This window comes from Elaeis guineensis, chromosome 4, assembly GCF_000442705.2.
Source record: "Elaeis guineensis isolate ETL-2024a chromosome 4, EG11, whole genome shotgun sequence".
Lineage (NCBI taxonomy): Eukaryota > Viridiplantae > Streptophyta > Magnoliopsida > Arecales > Arecaceae > Elaeis > Elaeis guineensis.
In genome coordinates this window covers 22,709,331-22,727,425 of record NC_025996.2, presented here as the reverse complement: position 1 = coordinate 22,727,425, position 18,095 = coordinate 22,709,331, and the positions used below count along the sequence as shown (strand labels likewise).

At 37.9% G+C, this 18,095-nt stretch overlaps 1 protein-coding gene across 1 annotated transcript; it reads right to left on the bottom strand.

The window, feature by feature from the left end:
* Positions 1 to 12,353: 12,353 nt before the first annotated feature.
* LOC105043376 (protein HOTHEAD) lies at positions 12,354 to 16,736 on the bottom strand. The gene is made up of 5 exons (XM_010920900.3): positions 16,661 to 16,736; positions 15,838 to 16,479; positions 14,884 to 15,284; positions 13,184 to 13,749; positions 12,354 to 12,668 (listed from the first exon to the last, which is right to left on the bottom strand). Exons 1-5 carry the CDS (start codon positions 16,734 to 16,736, stop codon positions 12,605 to 12,607), a joined length of 1,749 nt encoding a protein of 582 aa, XP_010919202.1. The 3' UTR covers positions 12,354 to 12,604.
* Positions 16,737 to 18,095: the final 1,359 nt, after the last annotated feature.

Below are 18,095 nucleotides of genomic sequence, written 5' to 3'. Positions count from 1 at the left end.
AAGGTTATCATTATTCGGGATTGTGACTTTAGTGATATGTGAACTTGAGGCTAAGATCATGAGGAACATGATAGATATAAAAGAAAGGATTTAATAATTTGATTTCGAATCAATAGGTATTATGATGAAATTTATGCATAAGTGGCATATGATGTCTATAATAGAATTGACGAGTTATATCTTAGATTTCAATCAGCAAGGTTGACCTGAGTACGAGAAGTGTTGACCCTAGAATGAAGTGGGAGGTATTCATATATTATGTTAGGTATATTTGATGACATTGAAATATTAAATCTATACGGATAAAGGACATGATAACTTTGTTGATTTTGATGTTAATTTCTTTGCAAAGAAAAGTTGGTTTGAAAGTTGTCAAATGATTGTAAGATAAATTGAAGGTTAACTCAAATTAATTCTAGACATATTGGATTTTTGAGAAATGGTGAAGCTTATGTAATAAGTTCAAACATAGAAGGAGGATGAAAATTTAATTTTGATGTGCTATGCCTAAGAGATAGTAATGACAAGGAAATCTTAAATTTTACCTTAAATTGTATATGAAATCTGAAAGTTGAATCTATCTTTGGTTGATCTAATATACAAAGATATTTTTATTTTAGATAAACTTAGATAATTTGGTAAGTTGAGATCAGAGTGCGCAGCAAAAGCGTGATGGTCTGAATTGATTAGAAATATTAATCCTTTAAATCAAAAGATATTATGAAATACGTTAGTTGAAAATAAGGAAGGATTTTACTGATAATAAATGGATGATAGAGAGAAAATCTATCTGATCAAGGAAAGACTTGAAGCAGTACAGGATAGACAGAAGAGTTGGACAGATAGAAAAAAAAGAGAATTGAAATTTTGCTTTGGTGATTATAATCTTCTAAAAGTATCACCTACAAAAAGTGTCATGAGGTTTGGGAGACATGGCAAGCTGAGTCCGCGATTTATTAGACCTTTTGAAATTTTGAGCCGAGTAGGAGATGTTGCTTATGAACTAGCTTTACCACCAGAATTATCTAAAGTGCATAATGTCTTTCATATTTCACCACTAAAAAAATTTGTACCTGATCCAAATAATGTGATAAAGTATGAGCCATTGCAAGTTCATGAAGATCTAACCTATGAAGAATTTTCTCTCTGAATTATTGATCGAAAAGAGCAAGTTATAAGACGGCATATCTTTCCGTATGTAAAGATTCATTAGAGTAATTATGAAGAGAGAGAGGCCATATAGGAGCTTGAAGATGATATGAAGACGAGATATCCACACTTATGTGAAAATGAAGGTATGTTAAATTTCGAGTACGAAATTTTTTTTAAGGGGGATAGAATGTGATAATCCGACCTGATGGGCCAAAAAGCCCACAAGCCCATTAAAAAAAAAAGAAATATATATATATAAATAATAATAATAATAATAATAATAATAATAATAATATATGTGAGAGAAAGTTTTTCTCATCTCTCTCAAGTCTTTCTCTCTCTAGAATTGGACTTTCTCTCTCTACCTTCTCTCTCCATTTTCTCTCTAGATTTTCTTCCTATTTTCTCTCTCTATACTTTTATCTCTTTTTATGGATTTCGTCTCTCTAGGGCCATTCTCTCTCTGATTGCATCACAGACCTTAGGATAAACTTGGGATAAAAATATGATGATCTGAGACTGCTCCGAAATTCGTGCAGTAGATTAGATCCTGATCCGATCCTTCTTCGAAATTGATAACATCGATCATGGTTAATTCATATTAAGTCATCCTGATATAACCTCTGATGATCTCAATCATGATTGTCACATTTGAAGGATACGAAGATTCTCTCTCCACTTTCTCTCTACTTTCTCTCTCATGACCGACTTCTCTCTCTAAAAAAGGTCTATGGATCCTGTATCGAGTCATGCCTTCATCTTTTAGGGGTTCATATTGACTCTAACAAGATGATCCGAAATTGCTTTGATATCCGTACTGTATGTCAACCTCATTTGATCGTATCAAAGATCTTTCAAATTCATTATTAAAGAACCCTATTGATTGATCTTAACTTTAATTCGATCTGTGCTTCATGATTTCTTGATCAAGTCACTTGAATCTGACCCTCAGATCAGAGACCCTGAATTTGCCCTGGTGTCTGGATGGTTCGACACATCCGATCAACAGTCCTCTTTCCTTATGATTTAATCTTATTATATTCATGGAATAGAAATTAACGATGATTTGATATTTTAAATAGGATTAACTGATTCTTCTAACGAAGTCTGAAGATCTAAGATGAACGAGGTAAGTAGATCTTATGCTCCTTATTTATTTTTAAATGATCATATTTTTATGTAAAGAATTGCTATTGATGAAATCATAATTTTTCATAAAGTAAGGATCGGCATATGTGATATGAAAAAGCATGTTTTATTATGAGCATTGATTTCATGAATATGTCTTATGAAAATAGCATGATTATGAAGCATGAAATTCATTGTTTTTCCATCTATGTATATGTATGCTTTAAGAAAAAGATATAATGATTTCAAAAGCTCTCAGATGGCTATGAATGAATCCCTTCGGGAAAGTCGACATCCGGAGCTAGCATCCACACAAAACATGACCTTGCCAGCGGGTATAAAGTTGGCACATGAATTAAGAACTCTGTCGATTAAGAAACATGACCCTGTCACGGGTATAATAGTGACCTTAGCATGAATATCTGTGAGCAATGTTTTGAAACATGACATGAATGCATGATGAAAATGATTTACGATTCATGATTGTGAAATATACATGATTTATACATGCATGATGAATTTATAACTTATTTTGTTATATGCTCTATGAAATACTTTATTTTGTATTATCTGTTATTTTTTAAATATTGCATTATCATGAAAAACTTATGCTTGATCCGATAAGGAAGTACAAGTTCTACTTACTGGACTAGTGTAGCTCATATTCTTTTTGTTTTCTTTTTGTTTGAATAGAGAAATAAGGTTAGGATCGGCAAAAAGAATTCAAGCTTGAAGATCGGCATAGCAAGCTGAAAAATTTGACAACAGAAGTTTAATTTATTTTATAATCATGAATTTATAGTTATTTATGAATGTTGAGATTCGGGTTAGTACTTGCTTTTGGATTTAGATGCTCTGAACCCATATTGGTTCGATTATTTGATGAATAATAGAATTGAATCTTTTTATTTGACGGATTTTAGATGATTATGATGAATTGGCTTCGTGTTATCATGGGTTCCATCCCTCGGTAGCATGGCCGTATTATGTCCCGGATTTGGAGCGTGACATTTTATGGTATCAGAGCTTAGGTTATAATTTTTGGAGATTATGATATAAATAATATAAATGATTAGGATATGATAAAATAATATCAGAGCTTAGGTTTAAGATCATTGAGATTATAAAGTGATATCAAAACTTTATGTATGATCAATAGGATGTGACCGAGTGGAGTATAATGGATAATATCAGAGCTTAAGATTATGATCATTAAGGACGTGATAGAATGATATAAAGTTTAGATTATGATCACTAGAGAATATGACTTAAGTGGTATTTGAGCTTAAGGTTATCATTATTCAGGATTGTGACTTTAGTGATATGTGAACTTGAGGCTAAGATCATGAGGAACATGATAGATATAAAAGAAATGATTTAATAATTTGATTTCGAATCAATAGGTATTATGATGAAATTTATGCATAAGTGGCATATGATGTCTTTAATAAAATTGACGAGTTATATCTTAGATTTCAATCAGCAAGGTTGATCTGAGTACGAGAAGTGTTGACCCTAGAATGAAGTGGGAGGTATTCATATATTATGTTAGGTATATTTGATGACAGTGGAATATTAAATCTATACGGATAAAGGACATGATAACTTTGCTGATTTTGATGTTAATTTCTTTGCAAAGAAAAGTTGGTTTGAAAGTTGTCAAATGATTGTAAGGTAAATCGAAGGTTAACTCAAATTAATTCTAGACATATTGGATTTTTGAGAAATGGTGAAGCTTATGTAATAAGTTCAAACATAGAAGGAGGATGAAGATTTAATTTTGATGTACTATGCCTAAGAGATAGTAATGACAAGGAAATCTTAAATTTTATCCTAAATTGTATATGAAATCTGAAAGTTGAATCTATTTTTGGTTGATCTAATATACAAAGATATTTTTATTTTAGATAAACTTAGATAATTTGGTAAGTTGAGATCAGAGTGCGCAGCGAAAGCGTGATGGTCTGAATTGATTAGAAATATTAATCCTTTAAATCAAAAGATATTATGAAATACGTTAGTTGGAAATAAGGAAGGATTTTACTGATAATAAATGGATGATAGAGAGAAAATCTATCTGATCAAGGAAAGACTTGAAGCAGTACAGGATAGACAGAAGAGTTGGACAGTTGGAAAAAAAAGAGAATTAAAATTTTGCTTTGGTGATTATAATTTTCTAAAAGTATCACCTACAAAAAGTGTCATGAGGTTTGGGAGACATGGTAAGCTGAATCCGCGATTTATTAGACCTTTTAAAATTTTGAGCCGAATAGGAGATGTTGCTTACGAACTAGCTTTACCACCAGAATTATCTAAAGTGCATAATGTCTTTCATATTTCACCACTAAAAAAATTTTTACCTGATCCAAATAATGTGATAAAGTATGAGCCATTGCAAGTTCATGAAGATCTAACCTATGAAGAATTTTCTCTCTGAATTATTGATCGAAAAGAGCAAGTTATAAGACGGCGTATCTTTCCGTATGTAAAGATTCATTAGAGTAATTATGAAGAGAGAGAGGCCATATAGGAGCTTGAAGATGATATGAAGATGAGATATCCACACTTATGTGAAAATGAAGGTATGTTAAATTTCGAGGACGAAATTTTTTTTAAGGGGGGTAGAATGTGATAATCCGACCTGATGGGCCAAAAAGCCCACAAAGCCCATTAAAATATATATATATATATATAAATAATAATAATAATAATAATAAAATACATGTGAGAGAAAGTTTTTTTCATCTCTCTCTTAAGTCTTTCTCTCTCTAGAATTGGACTTTCTCTCTCTATCTTCTCTCTCCATTTTCTCTCTAGATTTTCTTCCTATTTTCTCTCTCTAGACCTTTTATCTCTTTTTATGAATTTCGTCTCTCTAGGGTCATTCTCTCTCTGATTGCATCACAGACCCTAGGATAAACTTGGGATGAAAATATGATGATCTGAGACTGCTTCAAAATTCGTGCAGTAGATTAGATCCTGATCCGATCCTTCTTCGAAATTGATAACATCGATCATGGTTAATCCATATTAAGTCATCCTGATATAACCTCTGATGATCTCAATCATGATTGTCACTTTTGAAGGATACGAAGATTCTCTCTTCACTTTCTCTCTCTACTTTCTCTCTCATGACCGACTTCTCTCTCTAAAAAAGGTCTATGGATCCTGTATCGAGTCATGCCTTCATCTTTTAGGGGTTCATATTGACTCTAACAAGATGATCCGAAATTACTTTGATATCCGTGCTGTATGTCACCTCATTTGATCGTATCAAAGATCTTTCAAATTCATTATTAAAGAACCCTATTGATTGATCTTGACTTTAATTCGATCTGTGCTTCATGATTTCTTGATCAAGTCACTTGAATCTGACCCTCAGATCAGAGACCCTGAATTTGCCCTGGTGTCTGGATGGTTCGACACATCTGGTCAACAGTCCTCTTTCCTTATGATTTAATCTTATTATATTCATGAAATAGAAATTGACGATGATTTGATATTTTAAATAGGATTAACTGATTCTTCTAACGAAGTCTGAAGATCTAAGATGAACGAGGTAAGTGGATCTTATGCTCCTTATTTATTTTTAAATGATCATGTTTTTATGTAAAGAATTGCTATTGATGAAATCATAATTTTTCATAAAGTAAGGATCGGCATATGTGATATGAAAAAGCATGTTTTATTATGAGCATTGATTTCATGAATATGTCTTATGAAAATAGCATGATTATGAAGCATGAAATTCATTATTTTTTTCATCTATGTATATGTATGCTTTAAGAAAAAGATATAATGATTTCAAAAGCTCTCAGATGGCTATGAATGAATCCCTTCGGGAAGATCGACATCCGGAGCTAGCATTCACACGAAACATGGCCCTGCCAGCGGGTATAAAATTGGCACATGAATTAAGAACTCTGTCGATTAAGAAACATGACCCTATCACGGATATAATAGTGACCTTAGCACGAATATCTGTGAGCAATGTTTTGAAACATGACATGAATGCATGATGAAAATGATTTACGATTCATGATTGTGAAATATACATGATTTATACATGCATGATGAATTTATAACTTGTTTTGTTATATGCTCTATGAAATGCTTTATTTTTTATTATCTGTTATTTTCTAAATATTGCATTATCATGAAAAACTTATGCTTGATCCGATAAGGAAGTACAAGTTCTACTTACTGGGCTAGTGTAGCTCATATTCTTTTTGTTTTCTTTTTGTTTGAACAGAGAAATAAGGTTAGGATCGGCAAAAGGAATTCAAGTTTGAAGATCGGCATAGCAAGCTGAAAAATTTGACAACAGAAGTTTAATTTATTTTATAATCATGAATTTGTAGTTATTTATGAATGTTGAGATTCGGGTTAGTACTTGCTTTTGGATTTAGATGCTCTGAACCCATATTGGTTCGATTATTTGATGAATAATAGAATTGAATCTTTTTATTTGACGGATTTTAGATGATTATGATGAATTGGCTTCGTATTATCGTGGGTTCCATCCCTCGGTAGCATGATCGTGTTATGTCTCGAATTTGGGGCGTGACACAACATGACCACTACCCTTCTCTAGCTATCCGGTTGGATCAGTTTGGATTGGATCTTTAATCCAACACAAATGAACAGTTGGAGCCTGGCAGGACTTTAGTTTTGCTCTAAGGATATGGATCGTGCCTAAATTAGAACTGCACACTTCAATCCAAAAAAAAAAAAAAAAGAACTGCACGCTTCACAATTATATGCAGAACATCAAAAGAAGCGGTCATCAGACATGCACCTCTGGCAAAATGTTTAGTTGTTTGGTTAGGTATGAGATACCAATAATTTAATCCATTGTTAAGTGTTTGCTTAAGTGGAGATTGGCATCATCGTTCTGTTTACTTAGAATGTTTAGTTGTTTGGTTAGGTATGAGATACCAATAATTAAATCCGTTGTTAAGTGTTTGGTTAAGTGGAGGATTGGCATCATCGTTCTGTTTACCGTAGATCGTGGTGAGGACTTGTGAACAAAGGTGAACGTTCGCTTAAAATTGGTCAATGTTTACACTAATCATGAAATCAGTAAATTATATATGCTTAAGATTGTTTTCCTTCTCACATATTAATGGAAGACATTTGAAGGAGTTTTACTAGAAGAGCAGAGTCTCCTGTTCTTTGGGATTTTCCTCCTAGCAAAACTGAATGGCCAAACAAGAAAGAGTAAGAAGAATGTGAAAGATTGGAGATACAAGATGTTAAAGATGGGCATCACCTGCTCCTCTCATTTTGTTATCCGCCTTGGCTTTTGCATGAGAACCATGAGGCTGAGCAGCTGTTGCTTGAAGACATTCTTAAGCTGAAGCCAGTCACAGGGCAACTCTCCTTTGGCAGGACTTCGGAAGAAAGACTGCACCAAGATTTGTTGCATCGGTTGATATTGGTGGTTACCAGCCACACCATACTATACCCATACTGAATCAGTATGCGGTACAGGAGGTGTACTGACATTCGATATGTCGAACCGATCCCCAGACATACCGACACTATAATAAGATAGTATTGGTATGGAATCTGCTACCGAGACAGAAAACCTTGGACCATGCAATACCTGCCAAGGGAGAGGAGCCCTGTTACTGGTTAAGCTTGATTATGCTGCATCATCGTATCACCTCTTCGCTGGGCAAGCTGCTTGCTGGAGGCTTGAGGCCGCATCACAACCTCTTATAGTTAGACCTCTTGGGCCCGGAAGACAGGAAAAATCTTTGAGCCGAGTAATATACCTCAGGATATGTCATGGATATCCTTTCTCTTTTGATGCCATTCCTCCTTTCCTCCCATGGCCATGCTTTATAATATATAAAAGTAGACCTCCCACTATGTTATTCGCTTCGTTTTAGACCTCTTCAAAGTGAGCTCTAGATTTGCTAGTGGGGGGGAGAAAGATGCGAAAGGAAAGGCAGAGCAAAACCGATTCTCCGCACATCCTTCTTACAACATTATTCTTCCAGTTGCTTCTGCCATCTTTTGGCCTTCGGACACGAAGAAAAGGTAAGACTAATTAGGCGATATCTAAATGCACATATGTACGAGCGGGATATAATTCCATTCGGTCATAGGCACCTAGTTATATTTTTTCTATAGCATGACCATTTCTTGCACCAGAGGACCGCCCCTTTCCAGTCGCAAGCCCAAACTAAGAGGTCCTTGAGAACTTTACATGAGCACCAATGGAGCCGGAAGCCCCAAAGCATTTTAATATTTGTTTATTTTTATTTATTTTTTTTATTTTTTTATTTTTTTTTTTGCCCTTTCCAGCTGTTTTCAGTTTGACGGTTGGGATGGAAGGTGCAGATGCTTGCGCTTTTCCTTCATTTTTCCCCCAACAAAAAAAAAAAAGATCATTGAGAAGACAAGATCCCAATACCAGTTTTCAGGTCTAATAAAGTGCTAAAGTAGGCTTTTCTTAATATAAAAATAACCTGTAATCAATCATGGGCCACCCTTTTGTTATTCCACGAACTATGAACAGGTTACATTATGTTTGCTAGCTTTCACATTTATATCAAAAATATCCACTGCAAGATGACGACCACTGTTGCTACCACGCCGCCTTCCCACCCAGCCTCTCGTATTGGATCTTTTGAGTTCGCATACCACTTAGGCTCTGTAACTAGTTTAAAACTAGTAACACTATAATGTCAAGCTGGATACAGAATAATTTGTGAAGAGAGTTTAAATGTGGTGAAAGTATAGTACGTGAAGAGCATTTACCTTCCAAGCATCATAACTAGGGCGGCCTGGGATTTGTTTTTGGGAGGCATTCAACGTTGAGACATCGATGACCCTCAGCGCATCGATGCCAAGAATTTTATGATCCTGATCCACGATCTTGTTCACCTAGCAGTCCCCATGGTCATGCAATGTGGTAATTAATCACAGTGTTCTTGCAGCTAATCTTCCAGGGACTCGGTGTAGTTATTACTGTGTCTCGGCTGTATGTTTATTAGGAAATTTTGCAGTCATGTTGACAAGGAATTCAACTGATAAATTGGGGCACCGTTATTTGGAGACTGCTTTAGATTGTCTTACAGGTTTGATGGTCTTCAGGCCTTTGATGCTAGTTTGGAGACTTGTTTGTTTTCAATTGGTGTTGTCAAGTTCAAAGATAAGAGACAAGTCAACTGCAAAAGGCGCAAACGATCAAACGAATTTAACCATTTTTTATTGAAATGGAAGACATATGCAAGGTTTATTTATTTTCCCTCCTTTCTTCTCTTTCCCCACTGGCCTCTAAACCATTGCGGTGGTGTTCAAATTTAGGTCAGTCCTAGTGCGAATTAGGAAGTTTAGTTCAAAAGCTATCATCAAAGACATACCACTTCCAAAATCAAGTTATTAGGGAGGAAAGCCATCAGAAACCAAATCTTATCTTATATATCTGCCAATATCTATGTGACTGCCATTGCCATTTTGCTCCACCGTAGGTCATATTAAGAGGTTTGAGCAAAGCTAAACCTTGAGAACTCAGCGATATCTTACAATAGTAATGAACTTAATAAAATATACTACTTAAGATCAATCATTCTCACTTATTATATTGTTGTTGTCATCGTCATTGTCCCTGTTGTTGTATTGTTGTTGTCGTCGTTGTCGTCATCGTTGTTGCTATTTTTTGTCAACTGGCTTGCCAATAAAATCACTAGATGGTTGTATCAATGACCTGAGGTTGAATTCTACATCTACATAGGGCTGGGGGTGCCGGAGGAGGAATAAGCTGCAAGTGAAAAAAAAAAATTATATAAAAAAACGGACCACCTTGGACTTTTCATGAGCGGCATGAAAGAAAAGGTGTCTTTTACCATCAGGTGGTTGTATCAAAGATCTGAGACTGAATTCTGCCTCTAAATAAGGTTGGGGGAAAGTAATAGCAAATATAAAACTAGATGTTCATACTCTCATTTTGTTATCCACCTTGGATTTTTCATGGTGCATGAGAGGCATGGAGTCGGTCTTTTATTGGAAGATACTCTTAAGCTGACGCCAGTCGCAGGGCAACTCTCCTTTGGCAGAGCTTTGGAAGAAACACCATGCAACGCCTGCCAAGGAAGAAGAGCCCTGTAACTGGTTAGCTTAACCAGATCATGTCATCGTATCGCAGCGCCGCTCCACTGCAGCATGCTTGCTTTAGACTCGACAAGCTTTTTATACCGAGGCCTATTTGGGCCTGAAACCATCAGCCCATGGCACATGCTGAGGGTTGGGAGTCGGTTATACTATGGATATCCTCTTCACTTCTTTTCTCCCTATTGCCATGCCTATAAAAGTATAACCCCTATTTGTGATTCCCTTTGCTTTGTTTTTGACCTCTTTAAAATGTGCGGTACTCCGAGTCTGAAAGAAAGAGAGATATGGTGGTCTTGGTACATCGATCCCTTCTTGTAAGATTATTCTCTCTTCACTTCTGCCATATATTGTCCTCTGAATGTGAGCAAAAGTTGCTCATTATTGATATGTGTTACAGCAAGTACAAATATAGGGCACACACAGATTCGTACAATCACACAAAATAGAGAAGAGAAGAAAAAACAAACACAGGATTTACGTAGTTCGACGGAAAAGCCTACGTCCACGAGCAAGACACGAGAGAAAATTTTCACTATGATGAAAAGAGAGATACAATCACTCAGAACTCTCCAAACCCTAGTTGCAATTTGATTTTCCAAATCTCTTTCACAAAACTGCCGAGATTGGCAGAAAGTACAATATTTATATTGATCTGTACCGCGAGGGCGTTGCCCCCCTCACCCCCCAATGAGGTCAGTGGTGGGCTACCATCACAGACCTCCCAAAAATTTCATTCAGGTCATAATCCGGGCTTTTCGGATCGGATCATAGTTCGAGCTCATAAAAAATATCCAAAATTCAAGCCACATTAACAATATGGTTACTACATGGATCTATATTATCATCCAACAACACAAATCATGTCATCCAAGTGCATGAAATTTGAGAGAGACAGAAAGGCCAATGCTACAAACTTTGATATGCATGTCAGAGCTCAATTCGGCTTGACAACTGTTCCGCATAGAACTAAATCTCACACATGATCTTTCAACAGAGATGTGAAGTGGATCAAAACCATGAGCATGCAGCATCTTAGATACCCACGCTTACATGGACAGGATCTTGACAGTGGTATAAGTCCGTATGGGTGATAGATAGGCTCTCGGTTATTCCGCACTAAAGATGGTCTAAGTTACTTTTCATTCATTTTCCCCAGCAGTTTGACAGTTGAGATTGGTCTACTCAGAAAGGAAGGCTAGAATTTATAGTCTAACTCAATTACATCAAAAAATTTAGTGCAAGCCAAATTGTTCATTCTCCTCACATGGAAAAAGATCAAGAGACCATTAAGGAGGCAAGATCCCAGTAGCACTTCTCGGAAAAATGCACTCTGGAGTCTAGCCCAAATTAATTAGCCATTTCTTAGTATGAAATTAATTAACTATAGAGCCAATCATTTCTGATCAATTATGAGCTACTACTATTCTTGAAGAACTTTGAAAAATCCAAGAGGATTGCATATTTGTAGATAGAGAAACATGCAGGAGTATACCTCCACTAAACTATAAAAATTCAAAAGACTAGGACAAAAAAAAAAAAAAAAACTCACTACCTATATTTCACTCTGAAAAAATAGAAGTTTCTCTTACTTAACTGAAGAAAAATCTATTAAAACCAAAAACTGAGACCATAACAAACAATAGAAAATTGAAACCAAGATTGACCGCCACCACCAAAAGATTGGCCTCGATTTTGAATGTATGCATTCCAATTTTTAGTGGGGCTTGGCCTTCCTTGTCTTTTTGAAGAGAACCAGAGTTAAACAAAGGCGATATACAAAGGCGACATCATCTTTGTTCCACTTGTTATCAGTTCGATTATATGTAATTTGACTATTGCACCCATCCAACTTTGAATATCCAACTTGTTGCTTGAAAGAGAAACTATTATCTGAAAAGACTGTTGTTCACAACCGAGTCAATTTTGTTAAAAAGGTCAATACACAAACTTCTTTCCACGAAATAAGAGAATTTTACAAAACTAGTTCCATTGCACTTGTTGCATTGTCGGCACTTAAGGATTGATCCTTAGGCATATGATAGCTTTTCAAAATTCACTGCGAAACAAACAATCCGGAGGACCATATTTTTCAAACAAAGTAGTCCTGAGAACTTTCTTTTTTTGAATGTTTCCTCAGAACATATTAAGGGATACCAACGCATAGGCTCCCAGGAACTCCTCTTCCGCACGAGAAAAGCATTCAGGCTTTGCTCTCCGCTTCATGCGTTCCCAACCTTTCATTTTGGATTCTGATTCCCATATACCTAATAAAGACCAAAGGGAGCATGCTTTAAAAATCAATATTTATTTTTGCAGGAAAGAAAAGTAAATTAGAAACTCAACTACCATAAAATTTAATAAAATTGTAAGTTATGACTAGATAAGCTTGATTAGTGGATTACCCTAGCATCAATTGTAAACAGAAAAATTTTACTAATTACTATTGCAGTAACACTACTACTCTGAAGCTTGCAAGGATTTAATAATGTCTGAAAAATGGTACTAATGCTGTCACATAATATATTTTCTTCTTTGAAATTGAGATTCCATAATATATATAACACATGATATGAGGCTTTTGAAAATGTTAACACGTCGCAAAAAAAAAAACGTCTCAGTTCTCACCAAACCGGCCGACCATTTTCAGACTTTGGCACAAAACACTCTCCTACAAGGTAAAAACGAAGAAGAAGAAGAAGAAAGGATGATGATGATGATGGCGATGACGATGAAGTTGCTAAACAATTAAAGTTGGAAGAAGGAATATATTAATATTTACCTTCCCAGCATCATGACTGTTGCCTGTGGATTGGTTCCAGGTGAGGAATTAAACGTGGATCCATCGATGACTCGAAGTGCATCGACACCAAGAACTTTGTAATCATAATCGACGACTCGTTCAACCTGGCAACCCCCATGGTAGTGCCAAATGGTCATCACGGTGTCCTTGCAGTACTGTGCCAAGGACTTGGAATCGTTGTCATGCCTTGGAATCATGTTCGTCGGAAAGTTCGCCGTCATATTGAGCAACGCTTCTATCGATATGTAAGGATACCTGAACCTAGAGAATGCCTTGGACTGCACCACTTTCTCGATGGTCTCGATGCCTTTGATGCATCTTTGGAGGTCCAAGGGATCCTTGAAGTAGTTGAAGGTGACCGATGGGTTGTCGTCTGGATTCCTGTTGCGAAGCTCAAGATGACCCCTAGAGAGGGGGCCAGCAACCTTTTCAAGGATGAATCCACCTCTGAAAAAAGATTCCTCAATATTGTTCATGGCATGGACTGCTCTTGCAATGGCTTCAGGAGTTCTTTGCTTGGGTGGAACCGTGGATAGTTGACCAGTCTGCAGATGCAACCAAAAATTAGGAGGGTGAACTTAGAATGATGTCTGAAACATTAAGAGACTACTTCAGAGAGGGGGGAAAAAAATGAACTAGGGCAGTAAATTCTTTGTAACCCAAGTTTCAGGAAACAAGGAAGCAACAAATGAGGTGCACGAACAATTGGAGGACAAAAGAATGCCATGTTAGTTAGAAGGGATGACCATGATTTGCCTCAACCTTAAAATTTTTGAGCTCCAACTTGTGTTTAGCCCACAACTACAGAAGCTCAAAGTTGTGTGGGCTACAGGACCAGGTCTGCCTCCTTTTTGATAGCTGAAGAAGTTGGTTTGCTTTGAGCCGGCCTGATCCAATAGGAGGCCAACAAAAGGTGAATAAAGTCCAATTTAATGTCTGATGTTAGCAGGCTAATATGAGCCCAGTTGGGTCGAAACTGAAACCGGCCCCAAACTGGGCTTGGCCCTTATGCTGCCCATTGAGTCCCTTCTGTTCAAGCCATTTTTGGTGCACTATTAGCTAGGTTGTGTACGTTTTTCTCTTTAAAGAAATGATGTAACATAATTAGTTAAAATAAATCCTATATTTTCTTTTTTTTTTTCGGAAAATCTTTCAAGAAAACTTTTGACGTTAGGTGAGAGCGAGGTCTTTCAATTCGGCGAAGACATCAGTTCCTATCTACATCAACCATTCATCAACACAGTGTGTCCTAAACATAGGACCTAATTTCGTCTTTATATAAATTGATGATTTCCTGGATATCGAGCAACATCAATTGATATGATATAAATATATTGAAGGAGATCTTGGCATATCATTATCATGTTTTGAGTTTCTCCTGGGTTGAGATAAATCCTTAGCTTAATTCACCTTAATGTTGCTCCGCGGGAGGGTGGCCCGAGCGCTCCGTTTTCAATTTTTTAAAATTTCTTCCCCGCAGTAGAGAGGGAAGCTGATCAATCAATCATAGCCGTCCACCTTTAACTTGGGAGGTGCAAAAAAATAAGTTAGATATAAAAGTTCACCATATCTGAAGGAATCACGGTGCGTGGACTGCTATGATTAGACCAACCAGCCTCACCAACGTTCCATAACGTAGGCTGCCAGGAAAAGGACTGTGAAGCTCTTTTAGTAAGCACCTGAGGAGAGAACATGCCAAAGTTTCTGCTCGTAGGCTCGCCGGAGGTGGGAGAGGCAAAATTGGACCCACTGGCCCCCTCGACGAAGCTCCCGAACTTTGTGATACCGACGACCTGAATGAGAGAAACCTCGACCGGCTCCGGGGAAGGGACGAAGATGGCGTTCATGGGGTTGTCTGCCATGCCCCGCCCGACGTTTGGCTGGTCCACTAACACCCTGATGCCCAGCGACTCGAGGTGGCTCCTCGGGCCGATGCCACTCAGCATCAGCAGCTGAGGACTCCCAATGGCTCCTGCTGAGAGTATGATCTCGTTCTTGGTTCCCTTCTTCAGGTAGGCTTTGTGCTTGGTTCCCGCCGGGTCTCTGAACACCACTCCATGGGCTACTGGCCTTTGTTTTCCTGAAGACAAAGTAGTGCATCATAAATGGTGAGTATCATGCAAATATAAAGCTAGCTTGGCAATCTAAAATATCATTATCATTATCGTGGTATTATATTAACGGAGAAAAAAAATCTTTTTTATTTCTTCATTTTTCTATCTCTTAACCAATTCCTATCCATATAGAAGAATGAAAATATCATGCAAATATGTTGTCCAAGTAGCCATATATCCTTAGAGGGTGTTTGGTTCGTGTTCGAAATCGAAATCAGAATCGGAATGAATATGAATGGGAATCGAAATGATCACATTCTCTGCAGTGTTTGGTTCATGACAAGAATCGAAATCGGAATTGAAATTTGAATCCATAGAGGAGAGGAGAGATTAAGTTTTAGATAGATTAAGCCATTTCCGTTCCATCCTTGAATCGAAAGCAGAATGAAACTCCCTCCGATCAAGTGGCTGGAATTGAAACCATCGATTTCGATTTCTATTCCAAACCTCCGTTCCCCCAACCAAGCACCCCTTAAGTGCTTTTGCACATTATAATGCTCGTGTTAAGCAAAACCTCACCGTTGTGCCTGAACATGATCTTTCCCACTCTGGCATGCAAGAGCACTGTAAGCCCACCCGGGTTCGTATACTCGAGCAAATCGGCAGCAGTGTGCCTGTGCCCATCCATATCGAATATGGTTCCCCCAACTTTAGTCCCATATATGTGATCAAAACTGTATCCATTGAATGGCGTCAGGCCGACCTCCAGAAGCCCGTCCCTCAAAGCTGACTGCCATTGAAGCACAGGTGGTTCGAATACCACAATCTTCTCTACCCATCTGTAGGACTCATTCACCAGTCTCCAATCCCAACCAGCCTTCCGCACGTACTGCGGGCTGGCTCGTGTGTAGAACCCCGCATTGAGGCAGCTCCCACCACCAAGCACACGAGCCCGTGCGTTGATGACTCCATCCTCTGACACGAAGCGCTGCGAGGCCGACGTAGGGGAGTCATCGGCAAGGGTGTTGGCGAAGTAGGCCAAGTTGGTTATGTTCTTGTTGCCATAGGGGGAGCCGCCTCTCTCTAGAAGCAAAACCTTGAACTTTTGGGAGAGGGTGGCGGCCAGAGGACAGCCCGCCGTCCCGCCGCCAACGATGATGTAGTCATAGTATGATATCGGTGGAGCATGCTCGGCACTCTTCACAAAGCTATAATTTGGCGCTGCTCATAAAGAAGAGTCAAGAAGAAGAGCGAGTTCATAAGACTTCAATTCAGTACAGTTACTTGCCCAAAAAAAAAAACAAGAAAAAAAAACAGTCCACCACTGTTCGAATGTAACGGTTGAATTGGATACATGCTATTAGACTGCTCATCTGGCTGGAAGAGACCGAAGGATACAAACCTTTCTCTGAGTGGCAGAAATGCAGAAGGCAGAGACTAAGTACTGCTGCTGCTGATCTCCAAAGGACAAATGCCATCTATCTACCACCAACTAAAAGAAAGCGTGGGTACATGGAATAGAATAAGTCTAAAGAAGATTTCAGACTCTTTGTTGCGCGCAAAGCCTAGATATATAGAGAAAGAAAAGGACTCTGGATGCCGTGAAGGTGTTAACGCCGTCACATGAATGGTCAAGTGCAAAGATGAGCTCCGGTTTCTCGCCAGTGGAAGCTTCTACTCTAACCACCGGATGATGCCATACTCATATAAAGATAATCTCCTTGAACGCTGTCTCCATGCAGAATGCGTGAGGCTTCGAAACAGATGTAACCACTAGCTACTCCACAGTCGGTAAGTATACGGTATACCAAAATAAAAGAGGGAGAGAGTGGAACCCGCTTCCATCATTTTAGTGCGGTGGGCTCATTCATATCACTCTTCCCGTGCAAATTTGGGCAATGCAGCGGCATTTACCGTAGCTTTGCTGCATCCGAAAAATTGGAACGGTATTTATGGACGTTCAAAGTGGCAGGTGAGTTTTTAGTGCCACCCACCTAAACTTCTTCAAGCAAGAACTAAACTTCTATCTTCAAGCAAGAACTTTGGAGGTGTCCTACGGTGAAGTCCGTGATATCGGAAAGAGCATGGATCCTCAAGGGTACATCATAGCACGCGGTGTATCATATTGGATAGACAACCAGCAAACAATAAGCGTATGGGCGTCGGTTGTGCATATACACAGTATGCATTGTTTATTGATCGTTCATCGTACAATGGACAGCCAGTATAATGCACCGTAGCATGATGCATCGCTCACACCGCAGAGGAGTTGGTTTCTATGGAACAATGCTATGTAAAAGAGATAAAAAAGCTGGAAGGGAATTTTTAGCAATGTGTTTTTCAGATAGATTTAGAGGCTTGTTATACAATTTGTCGGTTGGCAGCATGTGTCAAACATGTAGTGTTGCCACATGTTGGCCGCAAGGATTTTCTAGTAGAAATTTGGCTCCATTACGGGCAAGCAATTGCAATAAAATTTTTGAAAACATATAATGAAATTTTCATTTATCAAAGAAACAAGGGATGTGATGTTACGTTGTTACCTCCTATTGGATAACGATGAGACCTACTTATCCCGTCAGAGGCAAAGATATGCCCTGATAGATGATCTTGAACCTTACATTTTGAGGGTCGGATTTAGGTTTATGTTTTGCATGAAAGAATGGTTCACCATTCGCGACATCAACGATTGGATAACATGATGACCGCTTCAAGAACTATACAAATGGATGGAATTAAGAAAGGGACTAGAGGATCTTTTGCACGGAATATACGACCTGAACCCTTGAGGGTCGGCCTTGTGGCAAAGTACGTAGTTGATGTGTCATGTCAAGTGA